Source organism: Pezoporus occidentalis, unplaced genomic scaffold (genome assembly GCF_034315485.1).
Source record: "Pezoporus occidentalis ecotype Australia unplaced genomic scaffold, CSIRO_AGI_Poc_V1 ctg108, whole genome shotgun sequence".
Lineage (NCBI taxonomy): Eukaryota > Metazoa > Chordata > Aves > Psittaciformes > Psittacidae > Pezoporus > Pezoporus occidentalis.
In genome coordinates, this window is record NW_026912865.1 from 4357893 (window position 1) to 4379387 (window position 21495).

Consider the following 21495-nt stretch of genomic DNA (forward strand, 5'->3'; position numbering starts at 1 on the left):
TCAGTGAGAGACTGATTTTCTTCAGAGATCATCATCAGTTCAATATTTTGTTTTCAAAGGCCAGCAGCACAACCACAGATGGGAAAGCGGAGTTGAACAATGGAGAATGTTCACTTCAGAACACGGGATCTGACATTTGCAGGAGATGGCAGGACCTGAAGAAGAAACCCCTAAGGACAGGTACAACAAAGCCCGGTTAGCTCTTATCCCACTACCTCAGGAAGACACTTTATTGCTCAGAGCATGAAATAACAGGCAGGGTTCCTTACAGTGTGGAGAAGGTTAAAGAACTGTTCAGCATGATATGATCCTGTTTTAAAAGTAATTTACCCATCAAAATTTATTTACTGTGCATCATAACTATTTCTGTACAAAGATGTCCTTCCAAGCAGCAAAGACAGCATGTCAGTTTTAGAATGAAGGGGTTTGAAGGAACATATGAAAAAGCTCAGACATGTTCTGCTAAGGATTTCTCTCCACTGTGAGGGGAGTACCTGGCTAATAATAATCATGGTAATCAAGATGGCAAAATCTGACAGAAATGGGACTAAGGAATCTGCACCATTTGTAGAAAACCAGAATAGTAATTGAAAAAGGTCAAGCTTCATTTTTCCAGTTTGAAAAGTAGTTATCTCGCCAATTTTATCTACAGTACTACACAAATACTTCCATAAAATTATCACAGTAGCAGCTACAAACAAGTTTACCCACCCCACAGTGCTGCCTTTACTACACTTTAAAATGCAAGGCAGTAACTCTCACAGCAAGATTCTTCCTAAGGGAAGTTTTTACTGAGCATCTAAAGAAATTACACCACCTAGAGGCAGTGTGCCATTCTGCCTCTTACAGAATCATTGCTCAAGCATGAATTTGGATAAGGGTAGGAACACTTTAAATTAAGTTATTTAAACTAAATCGTAGCAACTGTCTGCCCTAGTTCAAAGATCTCATTCATGGTTTTCAGAGTTAAGACAATATATTGATTATATTACTAAGACAAGGAAAGAGAAGCCCACACTGGAAAGTAAGAAGTGACAAGGCATCTAGATGGTAAATTATAATTAAGAAACACCACCATGAGATTCCAGTTACGTATGTATAGCAACTACCTCACAGCTGAGAGAAAATTATGCAAAGAAAGTATGTTGAGGGGGAAATAAAAGACCAAGCAGCTCACCAAGGTGAGAAAATCCTAGAGGGTAAAGATCTGCAGCAGATCAGACCAGAGCTGCAATGGGAGCTGGAAGACACCAGCATGCCCTCCTCTCTGCTTGCCTCACCTGCATGATAGCTGTAAGAACAGCATTCCCACATAACCAAGAAAGGCCAAGTTCATCTCATTACAATTCCAACAGAACATCCTGGTGCAGCTTATGCAAAGATTGTATAATGTGTCTGACTTAAAAGCTCAGGGAAAAGATACCTCAGGAATATCAGCCCCGAAAGGAAATTAAGTGACAGGAAACCACAGCAATGAGACAGAGCAACGTGAGCATGTTTTGTCGTTACCTTTTTTGAGTAACATGCCCCCAAAGGAAGTTATTCAATCTGCATATTTTATTGCAAAAACAAACATCAGATGGGTCCTTCTGGACATGGCAGCTTTTTCCAAGTATGCGCTAAAGGAATGATCCTCATAGCAAAGATCACTAGAACACACCTGGAGATCACAGGTCCTCTGGCAGGCTGCGTCAGCAAGCTGGAAGTGCACAAGCTAATGCCTTAAGGTGATAAACCACATGGACCTCTCGCAACAGAAGGAGCAACCAGGCATCTGTAACAGCCATTTTGGAGAAAGTTTGAGTCACTTCAGCTGAAACAGAGCAACTCCTTGTCCCTGCCAGTGCAAAGCAAAACAGGCTTCCTTCAAACACTGCTGGGCAAATGCAAGTGTTTTAGTGTTAACAGCAAAAGCTTGGGCTCACACGTTTCAAGTTAATAAAAAGGTCCAAGAAATGCCAATAGGCAATTTTTCCCATAAATCCTCTGCTCCTTCCACCTTCCTCAGAGAAGGGCAGGCCTGCCAGAGCCTGCAGTAATTTGAGGGAGGAACAGCAGAATAATCACATGCCTGACAAATTTTCCAGGTGAAGGGGCAGCAGATGAAACTCCCAACCCTGAACTCTTGCAGTCTTCACCAGACCCTGCATTTTTCTCCTGTGAAAAACATACCCATTTCGGGTTTGTGCTCGCTCTTTGCCAACAAGTCACCTTCAGCGTGTGGGAAGTTAATTTCCAAGAGACTTTGTTCACTAAAGGCAAGGCCTTCCCAGGCAGCTGAAAGACAAGTACAGCAGAGGGATACAGGTAGAGATGAGAGAAACAGAAATACATCCCATGAACTGGGTTGTGGGGTGAGGAGAAGCCACACTGCTTTTTCAAACCTCTGCTGTAAGACCCCATGCAATGCACAGGCAGGAATCCCCCTCATGGTCTCACCAGCCAGTTGCCAAACTAGTTTGAGTTGTTAAGTCCCTGATGTGCCAGTCAGGAAACAATACAGGTGGTGGGCTGTTTCTCACATACCTGAGCAGCTTCTAAGAAATGAGCAACAGAATGTGTGAAATGCTTATCCCCTCATGTGTGCACACAGCTGCAGCAGGTACTTTGTACAGGGTACAGCCTATACTGGCATAGCGGGAGGGGGAATACATGGAGATAAGCCTTACTCAGGAATGCTCACTTGTGGTATTAAGTAGTATGATAATTACATCGTTAGTCACATTGATAAGTGGGTGGAAGAGGCTGGAAACATCTGATGCAGTTTGCTACAGGCAGTTATAGATTTAGCAGTGATGCATCTGTCACACACAAAGATGGGCTCAGACCCAAGTATCTGCAACTGCTCAACTTTAACCTGCTTCCCAGAAGTGAAATGGAACGAAGACACTAGCTCTTCATGCAGAGTGCTGTAAAACAGCCTAGACACACCACAAACCTACCACATGACAACAGCTGTAGGATTTCACATGCTCAAACATTCATTCGTGAAAGAACTTGTGAAGGCTAATCCTTATCCAAAGATCTGGGAATTTCCCTTCTTTAAATCCTCCCTGATAATACTAACAAGTTACGTAGCACTCATGTGCCCAGAGTCCTGTTATGTGGCATACGTTACTTGGTTACTGCATGACAAAGGCTCACAGGCTCAGCAGAGATCTGACAGCAGTTCAGTAAATATTTAGCCACTCTCTTCAGTGAGCATCTGTCCCTCACACATACCCAACTCATTTTTGCAACAACTTAAAAATTCCCATTAAAGCACAAACCCGACAGTTAATACCATTTGTCTTAATGAGCTAAATTTTACATAGGAGCTGATGGAGAAACCCAGGATCTGTGCTCTAGAGCACCAGCCCTGTTTCACTATTAGGCTCTAAATTCCTCCACATAGAGGTATCTAACTACGAGGAGGGGCAAAGAAAGGCAACAAATGGTAACCTGAGGCACCTCCTCTGCTGTGCTGGTCCCAACTCAGCAAAGAAGCTGGAACAGCCAGTAGGTTTCCAAAGCCTGGAATTCTCAAAGTCCTTTGAAATTTGTGGCTACAGAAACCCAAAGGCTTGCAAGGGGGGGCTGCAGACTGCAATACAATAGCTTGCAGAGGAACGTGCACAAAGAGGACAGACTCACACAGACAACCGAGGCGGGTTGGTTCTCCCAAAAGAAACTTTATTTGAGAAAATTGACAGAAATCCCCCAACCATTACAGTCATTACAGGTAAATCCACACCAGCCCCCTCACCTGCTCCCCAGTAACCACACTGGTACAGTGGAGATCAAAACGTAACACCAGGACAATGATAGTGTAACAGTCACCTGGGGAACTTAAGGCCTCACCACCATTTTTAAGATAAAGATATCTTTGTATTCAGATAAGGACGGGGAGAGCATATCAAAACAGTAAGACTGGAAAAGTCCCTTTCTTGTACTGTCCTTTCAAGTTACATAAAAACAAAAGCAAAACCTTAACAGATCTCAGGGTTCAAACTGCAGGACCTAAAATTACCTTCAAATGACTTCTGTAATTCACTCTGGTGGCATGGCTGCTGTTCTGCGCTGTAACAGCTTTCAAAACATACAAGGATAAAATGGATGCAAGGGCAGAGGAGTGGGCTTGGGTTCTTAATATGGCTTTATCAAAAAAGAAAAAAATTAAAAGCAATCTAAGCACTTGCCAGTGGAACTAAACTCCAGGAACTTGGCAATGGCAAAGGGGAGGCAAAGTACTGATGTATTTAGATGACAAGAGGTCATCTTTCCGTCCTCTTTCCCATTGCCTCACCCTGGGCAACTGTTTCCTTCACAGCAATAGATCATATTCAGATCTGAAATTATAAATCCATGCTATTTTTCATAATGACAGGCTGGGTCCAGGGCCATGACAACCCATTCTCCAGCCAGAAGTGTCTTAGGCACAGGACACCACAATGCTGTTGCTGCTGAACCACTTGCTCTGAAGCAATGCAAAGAAGGTGACAGAATTTCAATCACTGCCTAAAAACTGCAGCACATCAGTCCAGAAAGTGAACCTGCCTGTTTCTTCCCAACCTGGCTTATTTAACATCATGCCATTTGGACAGCTGAGATCCAACAAGTTGCTTGCTCTCTCTGTAGTACCGCATAGAAGGATTATAAAATTAGAACAATTTTGTCCAGGGCACAGCTCAGACTCCCCTAACGCAGAATTAGCTTATTCCTACCCTGTGCTGCTTCATTGAGTTCATCCACATTCTTCTGTCTCCTCTGCCAATCTGCAAAGCACCTTGCACCCTTCAGACCTCAATGCAGGGTACAGGTCCTCAGGGTTCATATGAGCAGCATCCCACCTTGCTTTGAGGTCTCAGAAAATAGGATTCAGCCAGCTGCCTGCTGGATAAGCACTACCCAGTTAGATGGGAAAAGTCTCCTGTTCATTGAAAGACCATGTTTCCTAGCATAACCTGCTCCTATTTGCTCTGTGACTGTATCTGACTGAGGCCTCTTGTCTGCTAAAAAAGACCATCCCAGACCAAGGCTTTCAGGAAAGCTGCTGTATCATTTCAGACCAAGAGAGGCAAATCAAAGACAAACGTGGAGCAAGGGCGGGACCAAGGCTGGACAGCATATTTGAGCAAAACAGGTTTCTCCTTTTCACACTCAAACATGCTCCCAAGCCCTCCTTCCAAGGCTCCCCTTCCTCCAGACTGAACCACCGTAACTCAAGTGCCCTGACCTGTCAGCACAAAGACACCAGCTCCCACAGGGAGAAACACAGAGGTCCACAACAGGGACCAAACCTTGGACCTCCCTCTATCCTCAGGCCCTGCTGGAATGATGAATCCTATTGCTTTGCATTCACCTCCATTTACACGAGGCTTAGATCCCAGCCAGTCAGAACAAGGGATCCCCCATTCTGCCCATGCTAGCTGCATGGCACCTAAAGAGCTCAGCAGGGTCAAGTGGCTCAGAATAACACTACAGTCACAGAGAGATGGGAGACATCATCAAGCCAAGATTATAAAAGGAGAACAGACAGCGCAAAAATCTTGCTGCAGCTGTCATGGAAACATCATTTTTTATTATTTAATCGCTGCCCCAGGAATACCCAAACCCATCACAACCTCCCCCACCCTCATCATCCAACAGGATTTCACAAGTCCCCCGCTGCCTCCAATGTTTAGGCTCCCCTCCCCTTTAGGGTCCAAGTTCCTGAAGAAAAGCTCCGATCAGTGGCTATCATCTGTGATATGGCTCCAGGGGCCACAGCTGCGTCCCAGCGGTGTCCAGCTGGGTCTTGAGAGGAGGGGGAGGAGGACTTGCTCCTTTACTCAATCAGTTTCTTGGCCTTGAAGAAGCGGCGCAGGTAGAAAACTTGCCAGGTGGCCAGTCCAATGAGACAGCACATGGAGAAAATGCTGAAGTACAGAACCCGGGTGTTCGTCGACTCTGAAACAGACAACAAACCATTAACGGGAGTCTGACATTGCAGGATGCGCCTCCAGAGGGCAAAGCTCCCAGGACTTTCTCTTCAAACCCATCAAAGGCAAGATATGAGGTAAGGGCCTCAAGCTGTGGCAGGGGAGGTTCAGACTGGATATTGTGAAAAATTTATTCAGAGAGGGTAGCTGGGCACTGGCACAGGGTGCCCAGGGCAGTGGTGGAATCACCATCCCTGGAAGTGTTCAAAAACCATGCAGATAAGGCCCTTAGTCACATGGCTAGTGGTAGACTTGGCAGTGCTGGGGTAAAGGCTGGACTTGGTGATCTTTTCCAGACTAGTTGATTCTATGATTCTAGATCATACAGCATGAAGGCAAGGGCACTGAAGCACTAGCAATACTTGAGAATAAAAACAGAGGAAACAAAAAGAGGATAACAAGGTGAAACTGAGGTTAATGGGCAACATTAAATGGCATGGAGTAATTCATATTAAGAATGGAGACAGAAAGAAATTATTTCTAGAGGTGGGACACACAAGACTCAGTGACTGCTTCAGAAGGAGAAATATCAGCAGGTTTCCCTTACTACGGAACAGAACAAGGAAAGACCATTATAATTGGTTCATCTTCAAATTCTGTCCTAAAAATACATTCAGCAGAAGTAAGGAGTTGGAGAGAGCTCCATGCCTCTGAAGGGGCACACAGTCTCTTACCATTTGTATCCCTCATCTCCTCTTCTCGTTTCTTCATATAAGCAAAGTCATTAACGATAGACTCTGAAAGATCTTCCAGGCGCCTCAATTCTACTTCCAGAGGCTTCAACTTCTCCACTTTAGCAATCTAGAAAACAGAAGAGTCAGGCAATCATTGAGCCAAACACAAAAGCTCCCACATGGGTTTCTACTGCCAGTTTGAAACACTCCTCCTCACACAGTACAGATTTGGGGCATCCTTCCCCTAGGGAAACACCTCTACAAGCCAGAAACTACCATTGCATAAAACACTATCACTTCTCCCACCTGTTCTCTGAAACACACTTTCCTACTACTCCTCCTACACAACAGAGAAGCACAGTATGCACACAAGCACATTTCTTCCTTATTCGGCCTAATGTTAGCTTATTCACAGTTGGCTTCTGAGGAGTGGGTAGAAGAGCTTGCCACATGACTAAAGCTCCAGTGAATACAAGTCAGAGACTGAGATACAGGTGACTAACTTACATACGCATATGACATTGTTCTATAGGCACACAGGATATTAGCACTGAGACTCGCTTTGCTAACAGTTGCCACACGCCCCAGAAAGTCTGATTCCCAGAGGCAGTTGTTTGATTACACCCACAAAAGCTCAGGGCTTTTATCACTTAGACTGATAACCTCAAGGGCAGCTCATCCTCTTGGTAGGTTTCACGCAGCTACGAAGTGCTCCATCTGCCTCAAGCCACCAGGTGACGCTGCTGGAATACTTACGGGGCAGGCTCCCGTTGAGCCAGCGTCAAGGAAAAAATACACTTCCCTCCTAAAAACGGGTTTTATAGGACACCATTTTTGTGCAGAACATGCAACCCACAGTCCAACTACTCACAGACTTATATCCAAAAGTAAGAATCCAGAGGAAATTAAATTAGAAGGCACGGGCCACAACAGCAACTATTGAAAGCTGACCATATATCCCTTCCCCAGCCCTGGCTGTAACCTGACTACATGTTACATAAAATCTGTGACAACAACGTTACTCAAAGGAAGCTAACTTGCAATTCCTGCCACTGCTACAGTGTCGAGTTTGGGTAACTCTGGTTCTGGGACAGAATTTGTCACCATTACCAACATGTGACAGGCCCCCACCATGAAAGTAAGATGAGATGCTGTGTCCCTAAGTAATGCAGCTACAGAAAACACAGAGAGCACATGCAGCTCACCACCAGTCCCACAGCCACACAGGATTCCTCAGACATAAGCTGCAGGATGGCATCCCTTAGTGGTCCATGCTGACAGGAAGGCAACAGGGTGCTCAATGTGCAGGCATCCCCAAAACATCACTTCCAGAGGCAGTTGCCTGGGCATCAGAGCCCATCTGAAGAGATGCTCATAACCAGTGCTAGCTCATCAGCCATTTGACTGAAGGGTCTTCACATGACACACATATCCTGGCAAGCTGCAGGCCACCAAGCAGTCATCTGAGGACTTTTGTGCTGAGGCGAGCTGTATGTCACAGCTCTGCCAGCACAGCAGTGGCAGTTCAGAGTGCATTTGTGAGGAGGGGTAGGAAACAAAGTTAAACCCCTCCTGCTTTCTAGCCAACAGGTTGCACTAAGTAAGTCCTGTGGTCTGGACACCTATCTGCCCCCAGAGCTTTGCTGCCACCAGTGTAAGCGTGCCTATGGCCCTGACTGCTGATACAAGGGGCCTGTACAAGGCCCTGAATAAGGGATCTGTAACACACACAAGGTCTCAGGCAGCTATACTGACAAGTTAACCCCCACTGACTGGCTCCATTATCTTCCTGGAGGGCACTTTTCCACATTCACAGAAAGCTACAAAGGTTACATTGGGAAAAAACAAAGCTTGTCTGCTCTATTGTGCATCCCTTCAGCTGCTCTGAATAGGTGTGAAACATCTGATGGCTATTTTTAGTCCTACTTGTACTCCAAGACATACCTGGAACATCTTTCATCCCTAGTGAAACCAATATGCACAACTGCTCCAAAGGATTTTGTAAAAAGCCCACCATCTGTGATGGAAGAACACCATCATCCTAGAAGGAACATCTGGACCACCAGAACAGCTGAGACAAAAATGCCACTAAACTTCTAAGGGGCAACGCAAACGATCTGTCAAAGCCTAACTGCCATGCTATAGCCAATAGCCAAGAATTGACATGGAGTAGCTGATCTGGAAAGGAACCTAGATCATTAAACCTTCTTTGTACCTTCTGAAAAGTCTTATCCTTTTCCTTAATTTCATTTCCACTTACTGAATGGATAAAGTCATTCCCTGCCCCAGAGAACTAAGGTATGACACTGCCATGCAGTTAGGTTTTCTAACCCAGCTCACTCTCCCAGTTGCTTTGCTCAAGAATGTCTGAATCTTATGAAGCCAGACTTGAACACCAGCCCTCTTCTCACTGCACGTATCCATGCACAAGCAGGACAGTATCAGTGACCCTTGTTCAATTCCTTGCAGTAACTCAACAAGAACTGGGTGGGAAAGACAGGTCACTGGTACCTTACAACAGATGAGCATGACAACCAAAAGGCTCAAAAATGCAGCAATTCCAGGAAAGACAATCAAGCAACAGTCCTGCCCTCCAAGGCCTTATAGCAACCTGTCAAGTCAAAACCCATGAATACTAGAGCAACCTTGGGAGAGAGAGGATGAAAAGAAGAAAACACACTGCAAAGCAGTGTGGCTAAACATCCACAGCAGCTGTATAAACACTAACCCAGTCTGAGACGCGCTGCTCAACAAGACTTAACAGTCTTCCACTCTGAGAGGTCCTCACAAGCCAAGGAGGCTTGCCAGTACTGCCGAGATCTGCATTTGATATCAGGTGGGACTGAAAGTCTAAGTTTGTTTTGTACATGGACCTTTTCCATCCATCTCACTACAGTGACAAGGGTAACAGATAATTACTTTTATTCCAAGAAGTTTTACCAGTACAAGCAGTAAGTATGCAGATAAATGAGCATAAGAGAACCTTTCTGCATAGGGACAATGCTTCTAGGTAGCACTACAATAACATAACTCAGAGTATGCTGCAGGGTTGTATTTAAAGAGATTCTTTACCTGTAAGTCATCATAATCCAGTTATGCTGTCAGGAGTCATCCCATGAGATTTCAACATCTTGTAATCCTGCAGTAGCTGGTGGCCAGACAGCTGGCCCAAGGATTACTCTGCTTTGCCCTGACCCCAACTGCTGCTTTGCCCTCCATGTAGGATGTCCTCTAGACTGACTTAGGCAACAATTGCTCTGCTCCTCCCTGACCCCAAGCACTTTCTTACTCTCCACATAGGATGTGCTCTAGAGTGATGTAAGCCACACAGGACCAGCTAGCCCAAAGCTCAAAATCTTACAAGAATCCAGCATGACCATCTCAGAAATTCTTTTTCCAACTGACACCATACACAGCCTCCTCTGCCACCCAGTGCCCTCCCCAGGGCATCTCCCACACTATTGTGTGCAGTGGACCCAGCAGTCATTTGCAGGAATCTTTCTCCACCAACAGCTCTCATTCCCTCAGGCACAAGCTCTGTGCTGTGGAGTGACTGACCCCAAGTTCTAGTGAGCCAAAAGCATTAGTAGCAGCTATCTGAATTCATCATCTAAACCAGCCGGGACTGTCCCAGCCACAAAGCAACTGCTATTCCACACAGCTGGCTTTTGAGTCTAAGAAAGGCATGTCCTCCTAGGACATAAATGTTTAGGCTTTATGCCTACTTACAATGTCATACCTTCAAACCAAATACTCATTTCACACCAGCTACTACTCTGCCAAACACCACTACATTGATGCAGTTACACATATGCCAGTTCTTAGCAACGCACAAGTGCTATTTCAGGGCTGTTAAGCCAGTACAACTTACAGTCAGGAAGAGCAAAAACAACATAACCTGACCTTTAGGATGGTCCGATATTAACCAAAAATGCCCCCCACTGCTGGGCATTTTAGATCTGTCTCTTTTTGCTTCTGATGCCTATGCCCAGAAGCTGGGTCACTCTGTTCTAGCAAAGAAATTCACATATTAGGCTCCAGTCCCCAGAGTACAGAATTAATTTTAGTTGATGTCTGTCCTTTTTTTTTGTTCTCCCCTAACACACAAAGCTTCACTGGAATTGTAGGTTGCAAGCTGGCTTTCATCACCGCTGGGAAAACAGCTTCCCATCATGAGCCCCAGATCCACAAATGGCATCACGTGAGTGCTGGGAAAAGGGAGCCTGCAGTGCAGGCAGCCAGGGGACATACCTCCTCGTAGTTCTTTGCTTCAACTCCATGCTTCATATCCAGAATCACGAGCTGGTCCGGCATCCTCCCTGTTCCTGGAAACATAATGAAAGGATTCATTGTGTGAAGCATTCAGCCTGCCAGGAAATCACCAGCTCTCCCCACCACTAAGGAAGAACTCACAATATCACTCCCCTCCCTCCATGTCTGCAGCTAAGTGCGGAGGCAGCACAGTACAGCCTAAAAATACAGAGACTTCACAATAAATCTTGGCTGGAGAGCCTCACAAAGATAATGAGAACAAGCTGTAACTAAAAGTGCTAAGTGTGTACAGGATGCAAATCACTGCAAAAACTGCAGAGATTAGAAGATGAATACCAGCTGCTACAAGACAGCCTGGCAAAGGACAAGTCACCAGAGGGACAAATATTCAATTGGGAAGCCCACATTCCTCCTAGCAGGAAGTACACCAGCAACTTGTCAAGGTTACCAGGGTTGTAAAATGGTTTTACATTTAAAGGAGCAGAAGCTAAATGCTCGAATTGAGGAATATGGCATATGGGGACTACTGACCCTCAGATGCTGCAGTATCTGCAGAAACAAAAGCAATTCCTTTACCAACACATCTTTTTGGAAAAGAACAGCCCAGAAGTCCGAGACCCACACTGCTAATGAAAACCCTGAGATGGGAAGAGGCTTCTGAAGCTGAGAAAGCATCACTTCAGAGAACTGTCAGCGGGACCTGCATGAACAGCAAGGAGGATAGGGCTGCAGTCAGCAGCACAGTAGGTATCTTTTAAGGCTGTAGCCTCCAAGCCAGGGACAGCTACAGCTAATAGCTTCTTTTAACTGCTACAAACTGTCACATCTGAGAACATTCACAAGAGGGGAAAAAAATATATATCTGTATTTAGGCTATGCATATGATATACCCTAAAGAATGTAGCATGTCAGCAGAGCTGAGTACAGTATTCTACTATACCACCCACCAAAGAAAAAGCTGTTCATAACACATTCCGAAACCCCTGCACATTGGGGCATACAGTTATCCTCAGCTGGCTGCCAGCAAACACAAGGTCTGAATTCACTTACACCACGAATTTCAAAGTCTTTATTCAGGAGCATGTCCAATACTCACACTTTGCCTTAGGAGGCTGCCAGGTGGACATTCCCCTCAGTCCACAAACAAATTCAATGTACAGGTTACACTGGGTCACTCCAATCAGAACAATAAGATACTCCGGATCTTCAAAACAATATCCCCAAATTTTCTCTCTACCCACCAAACAGCTCTTCAACAGACCAGAGCAGAATCACCACCACCACCTTCTACTGCTAGGAGAACATGGAATAACCTACTGACAAGATGGTCCATATCAACTGCAAAATGTTTCTTCAGTTTCCTGAGGGATACAGGAGCTCAAAATTCAAACCCAGGTATGTAAGAAAATTAGGATTAGGATGGATTTTTTTATTTTCTTATAAAAGTCTTGTTACTGTGAAAACAAACTAAAATCCCAGCACTGTTCTTCACCAGACAGGCTGTGTATAACCACCCAATGTTCCTTTCTGCAACCACAAGTTCTGGCCACTTAGGCCATACATATATCATCATGCCTAGGGACTGGCAGGTAGGACAGCCAACAGTAGCTGCAGAGGAAAATTCAAAGCACACAGTTTAGTGAGGGGGTTGTTTCAGCATTGTTTAAATTGCAGCAACTTGGGTGGAAAGCTGGAACTTCCAGGAAGAGATGAGAAAAACGAAAAAGTTGGTGGACAGGCGTACAGAACTGGAAGGATTAATTCGTCAGGCTGGAAGAGAGAGCTGCCAAGAAGCAGTAAGAAAGCAGAAACCTTAGAGCTGCTGCTGGGTGCAAAGGGATGGAAAGCAGACATTCTGCAAGAGGTTAACATTGTCAGGGACTGGCCTGGAAAAACTCAAGCTGCTCTTCTACAAGCTTACTAAGCCCAAGGCACTAGGCAGCTCCCTTCACACTTATCAGATCCTCAGTAACTCCCTGCGTCTCGTGCAGCCTGGGCTCTCCAGAGCAGACTGGATCAACAGCAAAGAGAAAAACAGTTAAGTCCCAGAGATCTTAAACTAAACTGATCCCTGTATCCCCCAGGTGGTCTTCAAGAGGTCATTTCACATGAGCACAGAACTGTTTCCTGGAATTAGAGGAGCTCCTAGTCTGCAAAGTCATTGGAAAACCAGGATAGCTGAACTGCCAGGTGGACAGTTCAACCAGAAGAAAATGACCCATAACACTCTTAAGAAAGTTTGGGAAGAGAAGGATTACAGAAGGGTCAAAGAGGTTAAAGATCTGCACACAGGAAAAGTCCTTCAGGGGAGCATGTAGTAAGGCCAGGCTGTTCATCTCCAAGATTAGCATATGGTGCAAAAGTAAGTATGCCTGAGAACAGAACACTGGTCAGGGAGACAGGACCCTTCCACGCTGGAAGAGGGGAAAGAAGCCTGTTGCGCTAACACTCACAGCTCCAAGAAGCACCCTAAGAACTCCACTCTGACAAGGTAGACCTTTCAAATAGTCCTTCAAAAAAGTCCTTCTCACTTCCCCTTCCTCATTTCTGTGGTTAAGGATTGAGAAATCCCAGTTACTTAGATCCTTCTGGTCCCAACGGCTCTGGGCTTCCTCTACCGACAGTTTTTCCACTTCCAGTACTCCACCAACATCCTCCTTGACTGATGCACTACAAGTCCTGACCACTTTCTTGATAAAACTGTAAAAGAAGAAAAAAAGGAAAATCCAACCCTTTGAAGAGAAACATGGGGATAAAACAGCACTTGGTCAGTTTCCCCATTCCCATGCTGACCTTATAGAGGAAACAGGGCACTTCTTGTGATGTGTGATGTGGCTACTTCCTACAGCCTACCTTAACCAAGTCCTGCAGGTGATTGAGACTTAAAGTGCCACCTCCCTTACCTAAATATTTCCTTGATTTCCAGCAGAGGGATGGAAAATCTGGAGATATTCCCTATACAGCATCTCTCTTCAGCAATGAGTTTAGGGCATCTGGGTTCAAAAAGAAACTGGCAGCTTGGAAGCTCCTAAAGAGAAGCCTCCAGAACAGGATGCAGCTGCTCAATTGAACAGCTCTAGATTTTGGCACCTCAACATCCCACTGGTCATCAGGTAGAAACTGCATTTAGAAATATGTTATCCTCATCAATAATGAAAGTTTTAAAATAAACTTGCAACAATACAAAGGAGCCAGGGAATAAACATTTGCTACAATCAAAATAATTATAAGGGGCTCAGTCTAGGCAAGAAACCTCTAGTCACAAGCACTGAAATAAAGAGTCTAGACACAACTAAAGAAAGAAGCCTTTCCCACTTTGCTGTGTGATCACATGGAAGCTATGAAAGGGTTTGTGGAACTGTCTGGAGACTTCCCAAATATCCAGGTGTTGGACAGTAAATAGCATGAGTTACTCCCAGATGACTCACTAGTGCCTACATGTCTCTATGTGTTAAAGAGCATTTGGAAGCCCTACCTTTGAAGCAAAATCCTAAGCATTTGAGGTCACTGTCTTATTTGTAGAATACTATAGAAGAGGTGTTATAAGCAAGAGCCTTCCGAATCCCAGCAGAGAAGATAGCCTTCTCTTTCTGGAAAGTTCTCTTCAACTTACAAACTATTTGTATCTTGTACATGGAGCAGAACAACAAAACAGAGACCGTCTTTCAACAGGTATGAGGAACGCTGCTAGTAACTGCTCTGGGATCTTTAGGCTCTGGGATCTTTAGGATAAGAACTAAGAAAAACTGGGTCCAGGGAGCAGAACTCTTGACAACGATTGTGAAAAGATACGACCACCTATAAACCTGCACATGCTCACACCACCACAAATGAGACTGGAGCCCATGTTTGCCATTTCCAGCACGTTTGTCCTGAGGTTGAGCCCAGCCACTCAAAAGCAGCACATGCGTCACTCACAGGAAATGAGCCTCGGTGCTCATTAGGCAACAATCCCTCAGCGCAAATGCAAGGCTGACATCCTGCTTATTTCCCCTTCCCTTTATTGACCACTTAGAGAGCAGTTGTGGGTGCACACCAAGGCCACATTCTCTGTACACACACCCCCAACCCCAGAAAATGGTTGCTAACCTAACACAGGATTCCTGCCAAGTATACACTATGGAGAGATTACATTCCACCAAATGGGGAGTGACAACCAGCTGGGGAGAAAGAGTATCCTGGCTTGACTGCAAGATGGGCAGAAGCATGAAAAGGGCAAACAAGGTTTGGTTTGCTCCCAGGTATTGCCACTCATTGCAACTGAGATGACCTCTGCAGGAGGAGCACACGATTCACCCTGCAAAAACCCAAGCACTCTACATGACAGCCACAGAGGATTACTTCAGACACAACACTGACAGTAAATATTCTGCAGCGAGACTGCTCACATCCTCCTGAAGATCAGCTTTAAAAGTCAACCAGTGTTCTGTGGACCGCACTCAGGATCACTTTACTCATACTCCTAAATCCACATATCTAGGTGATCAGAAGCTAGAAGCAGCCAACAGACCTTCCACCTCACTTACCCACAGGAAGCTTGCTCTCAAAGCAGGCCTCAAACATATCGTAGTCTTCAGTGGTGAATGCAAACTTGCCCTTAGTGGCATCCTCTTTGGCATACAGGATGTGCCCAGCTGAATCGGTTATCTGCAAGAGAGACAATGAAGGTAAGAAACACAGTGCTTCACTGCTGTGGGCTCACGCTGCCTGTATGGGAAGAGTTCTCCTACCCTTCCCTTTGGATCTGCTGCTTTCTCCTTTCAACATTTTCCCTCCTTCCTTGCAACCGTATCAATTCTTCCCCTCCTCATCCCCACTCCAGGAGCCGGCAAAGTCAAGAGTGCTGCTAAGGGGATTACTGACTCTTATACAAAAAACAAAACAACCCACTAAAAAGCAATCAACCAACCAACCAACAAAACCATAAAACACCAAAAATCCACACTAATACCTCTTCCTCCTGTAACCCTTGAACACAGACCACATTTAGGAACTCTCACTAAACCACACAGTTACTCATTGCCTTCATTTTATAACAAAATTCATAAATTTCCATAGCAACAGAGATATGGAAAAGCCTTATGGGACAAAAAAAGACTAATTCCCCTGAAGACAAAATGGAGAGGGACACATCTATTCTCTAGAAATGAGGCATCCCCGAGTTATACAGGGAAGGTTTGAGTGCCAAGATCCATAGAAGTGGCCACTTCAGAGAACAATTCAGACTACCCAGAGAGAATAATAACTGTGTTGTGCTAAGTCTGAGAAATTACCAAGAACAGGCAAAAACTGCAGAGGGTCTACAAAAATGCTTCACCGAAAGGACACATGTTTCATGGTGCACACTTTGTGCTCAATTAAAAGCTCTGTCCAATTGAAATGTTCTGACCACAGAGAGGGGTAAAAAGTGAAGGTATTACAATACTGCATGAAAATCAATAGTGCGTGTTCCACTGTAATGCTTCCCAGTCCTCCTCAACTTTATGTTTCTACAGGTATGTTTGAAAAAACATGGATGTTGATGTTAGTAGGGGTCTTTGAAAGTCTTAGAGGTAAAGAGACTAAAAAGCTTGGGAACGTTAAAGGTATAAAAGATGGAGGTACACAAATTTATTTGTGGTATGGAGAAGGTTAAGTAAGACATTCTCCTTTACTCAATTTTGCAACAGAAAGATAGCTTTGTTTCCTTGTACAAAGGCCACACAAAAGGGCTATGTACACAAAATTATTCTAAGGAAACACTATTTTTATTAGAATACCAAATTAACTCCCTGCCATGGAATACCACTGATGCCAGTAGCCTGCTGGACTGGGAACAAGTACAGACTATCACATGGATGAGAGTGGCTGCATTAGGCAGGAAAAATAAAGTATATAAATCCTCGTGCCTCAGGATATAAATCATAGCAGGCAGCAAACCAGAACAAGCTTCCTCTAGATGTAGATTATCCAGTAATTGTCTGTTGCAGGATTTGCTGTAGCTGCCCCTGCACCATATGGTATTTGTCAGCATCTGAGAACAACGAGGAGCACCATTCTCCTCCCGCACTGTAGTTTCTCTCAGAGCTCTACCTGTGTTCAAGCGGTGAGCAGATGAAAGCATGCTGCGCGGTCAGGCACAGGCAGCTGTGCTGCCATCCCCCTGTCACAAGCCACCAGACACAAGCCACCTCGTGTCTGGAAGCCACCAGACTGCTGGAGGCACACAGCTCAAGTGAGCAGGCCCCACTGGAGTACAGGACTGTCCACATTTGACCACACAAACATGGAGCAAAAGCATGTGTTCTGGCCACCATATGGCACACACCATTTAATGGGGCATTCCTGATTAACTGAGATGTTAGCTTCATGAGTATGATACCATATCATCTGCACACTGGGTTCTCCACCCCAAGAAGTGGTCATAAGAACACAATAAAGAAAGCTCTCAAATGTCGCTATTATTTTGAGCACCATTCCCTTAGGGCTTTGTAGACACCAGAGCTAATCTTTAGCTAGAGAATATTACGTAGCTTGATCCATTTTTGCCCTTTGCAGCTCTAGCAATAGCCTGCTCATGAACAGGATTCTGGACAGTAAAAGCTCTGCTGCTTTCATCAGAACTGAATAGCATTACCCAAATCAGACAAAAACATGGCCCATTCAGGCGGGCCTGCGGGGGAGGGAGATGCTGCGAATAGCGGAGCCAGAACACTTGTGGGGGAGTTGACCTGAAAGGGATTTTTTATCCTATTCTAACGTTATTTACGGTAACGCAGTCCCCTACAGACAGGGCATTGTCTGCCCTTGACAAACAGCCCGACAGCTCCCCAAAGCACCCGCCTGGACAATGGGGCAGGGGCACGTGGCAGGGCCAAGCAGGACCTCCGCCGCCCCAACACCGTCCCTTGGCAGCCAGCTGGCAGGGCCTGTGGATTCCTCCAGCACAGAGGGTGCCACTGTTAGCGCAGGGTGTCGCACGTACACAGCTGAGCTCACTGGCAGGAACCGAACCAAGCCCAGCCAGAACTAACTACCAGCCTCCTACATTTGGTGTCTCGATGCAGGTGGCTCGAACAGGCCATGAGGTGCAGAAGGAGAGACAACCTGCAGTCATGATGTCCTGAACTAACCTGCCCCACACAGGCACAGACAGGAAGCATGCACCTAGCAGAGGGGTTACAGCACTTGAAACAAACCCAGCACGCTGGGATGCCACAGCACACCTGAACACTAAGAAGAAAAGCAAGATTGCATAAACTACTGTTTACCCTTTGTAGTTTTTCAAACCAGTACAAGACTTCCTTTTAATCTATTTTTCTTTTGCAGAAAGAATAAAGAGCTTCCATGTTGCAGAATACAACAGAGCTTCCATGAGCAATCCTACCTGGATACCAGCTTCAGCAGCAAAGCCAGACTAAAACCCAAGAGTGGGATTCATTGCTTCACCACCTCCCTAGACAAATCCTGCCATAAAAGTGAGGTTTTGGATGAGCCTGTGGGATGGGTTGATCTAAGAGTGGGCAACCAGAGAACCAGGAGGCGTGATCACCAGGTGGTAAGAGGCAGCTGGGAACACAGTACTTGATCTGAAATACATGCACATTACCACGCAAATACTATAGAAATGTGTTAAAGCATTAGCGCTGCTTGGCTCTGCCTATATAGAGACAAGTTTTCTCTTACAAATGATGTAAGAGCAGCAGAACAAGGTTTTTTAAAAAGCAAGACTGCAGAAACAGACTTTTCTAGCCATTCCCAAGCACAACTGCCAATTACACAAGGCCTTCAGGTGGCTGTAGGCTGACGCTGGAAGGCCAACTTGAGTTCAGATCCCAATAATACTGAGTTTAGAGACCTCTGATGCTATTTTATCTCTGTATGCTTACTTTGGAAGCCTTTGGGAGCTCAGAGAGAAATAAAAAGCCTTTACTCAGCTAGGTGGGGAATTTGAAGACAGCCTGGGGAAGGCAAACTGTGGACAGAATTAAAGTGAAGCCACTGAAGCTTTAAAAGCTGCTTGTCACATAAGTGTGTTAGTCACATATATTCTGCTACCTTCCACCTATGCTCCCTAAAGATCCCTTAAGATCATTTTCTTCCCTGCAGCAGACACCTGCCTCCTTAAAATCCATGTGAGACATGATAAATGAAGATGGGAACATCCATTTTGTACCAAAACCTGCTTTCTAATCCCCCACCTTGCCCTATCCCTGGCAGCAAGCTGCTCCATCCCTTAAAGCCACGTCACCGTAACTCCTTCCTCCTCACACCCTGCCAGCAGCTTACCGCTGCGGCGTGGCCTGCCAGACGCCGTAGAATCCGAACGCTGAACGGACGCCACCAGATCTTCGGGGTGAAAAAAACCACGTTTTGGCTCAACTCAAACTCCTGCCTCACTCCCCGCTACCCCATACCCCGGCGGCAGAGCCCCGGGGGAGCAGGCGGGCCCCAGCGCGAAGCGAGTCCTGCCTCATCTCTCCCCGCAGGTCAGGCCCACCGCGAACCCACGCGTGGCCCGTGTCACGCGTGAGAACGTCACCCTTCCCCACGCCCCGCCCCTGCACGACCGGGGAGGCGGGGACACGCCGCCCGCCACGGCCTCCCCCCACCCACGGCCTCCCGCCGCCCGTCCGGGCGCCGCTTGCGGTCACACCTTGAGGTTGGCGGAAGGTCCGGTGGAGGAGCCCGGCGGGGCGCCGATCTCGTACTCGCCCGTGACTAGCGTGTCGCGGTGGATCTCCTCTCGCAGGCACTTCCGCGCCTTGCCCGGTAGCTGGAAGGAGATGGGCCTCGCCGGGCCCACCACCACCGCCAGCAACAGCAGCAGCGCCGGGAGCGGGGCCTGCCCGAGGCGGGGGCGGCCGGGAAGCGGCAGCGGCATGGCGGCGGCTCCGGGTGCGGCGGGCCGGGCCTCCGCCTCCGGCACACGTGACCAGCGCCGCGGAGCGCGTCACGGCGGGGGCGGGACTGAGGCTAGGGCTGAGTGAGGCGCGTGGCGTGCGCGCGGAGAGGGAGGCGGGAGGTGCTCGGTGCTCCTGCGGGGTGCCGGTTGGTGCTCCGATGGGTCTGTTTAGCTGTGAAGTAAGTTGTTAATGCGGTGAATTCGTTAATGCTGGGTGACAATGATGAATAGTGGTTGCTTTCGTTAAATCACTGGTGTAGTGGGAGGTGTCCCTGCCCCAGGGACAACCTCCTACGACAGCCCAGTCGCAGGGTTGGAACTCGGTGAGCTTTAAAATGCCCCTTCCAACCCAAACCATTCTGTGATTCTCTCATCGAAGAAATAAACCGTAGTGTGAGGCAGAGGAGCGTGCTGAGGATGGACGAGCAACCTCGATTTCATAGAGCCTTCCATACAAAGTCCTTCAGCAATTGCTGCGTAATTTATGTGTTGCTTCGGGGTTTGTTTTTGCTTTGTTTTTAATTTCTGAGGAATCTCCCTCTTGACTTCGTCAGCCAAGAAAAGTAGTTTTATCAGATGCCTCACTTTGCATCTGCACCCTGCAAAATGCCATACAGCAGTGGCAGAGGGATGTGTGTGGTTTTGGCAGCAGATAAAAATATGATGATTTTTAGAGATATGCAGAGGTTTATTTTTTTCTCTCATTTTCCAGCATATGCTCAAGTCTACTCTTTCTTCTTCACGCGCACCCCACTCCCTCCCCATTAGTCTATTTTACTCTTTAGGAACACAGCATTAAATAACCCATCAATCAGCTTTGGACCACTGTTTCCCCGGCACCCACCACTGGCTTCTGTCCCCTGTCAGCACCACCAGGGAGCATGTGCACAAGTGGGAGAAGCAACTTAGGTTGTGGTGTAACCTGGCTTCACACAGGGACAGGGAGGAGCAAGGCTTCCCAGGTGCGCAATTATGATCACAACAGATGCCAACAGCTGGGTGTGCTAAGGTGTAAGGAAACGCAGGAAGAAAAAAACAGTATCATCATTGGAAAACAAAAAGATATCTCATTTCTGCTACATTGAGTAAAAACAAACGTTGCAACATTGTTCCACTTGTATTTCATAAACATCACCGGTCCTCTCTCTCTGGGCAAAACATGCCTCTGATGACAAGCAGTTCGAGGAATCACCACAAGCTTCAATCTTAAGAGGCTTAAAGCCGCAAACTTCATGCTTGGATGTTCATGTGCAGATCCAGACAGGCCACATCATGGACAGAGCATTTTTAAGAGCACTTCTGTGCTTTCACATCCCTGTGCTTGTGTTTACCAAGACAATATGATGAGGCCCTCTGTATGAAGGAACAGAAACTAAGCCCAACTGAACAGTGATGGAGTGACCTCTTTGCCTGAGGGGAAATGAAGAGAGCCCTCAACAAAAAAAACCAAACCTTCCAACACAAGACCTTTGCCCTTCATTTAAATGGCATTTTAGGGAAACACAGTTTTCCTTAGCAGAGCAGGTGAGCATCTTTTAAGTGAAGGTCAACTGTGCTCAAATATTGAGTTCATTAAGCTCTGGTTTATTGTCTGAAATGGGATTGCTGCTCACTCATTGCACATTTCATGACATCTTTATTTTTCTAATCAGTTCACCAACTTTTCCTTACTTGGACAATTAAATTATTTGGAAACTTAACAAAA

At 46.2% G+C, this 21495-nt stretch overlaps 1 protein-coding gene across 1 annotated transcript; it reads right to left on the minus strand.

The window, feature by feature from the left end:
* Positions 1–3651: 3651 nt before the first annotated feature.
* On the minus strand, positions 3652–19828 carry TMED10 (transmembrane p24 trafficking protein 10). The gene is made up of 5 exons (XM_062624321.1): positions 19542–19828; positions 15433–15553; positions 10886–10959; positions 6635–6761; positions 3652–5928 (listed from the first exon to the last, which is right to left on the minus strand). Exons 1-5 carry the CDS (start codon positions 19767–19769, stop codon positions 5807–5809), a joined length of 672 nt encoding a protein of 223 aa, XP_062480305.1. The 5' UTR covers positions 19770–19828; the 3' UTR covers positions 3652–5806.
* Between the last annotated feature and the right edge of the window lie 1667 nt (positions 19829–21495).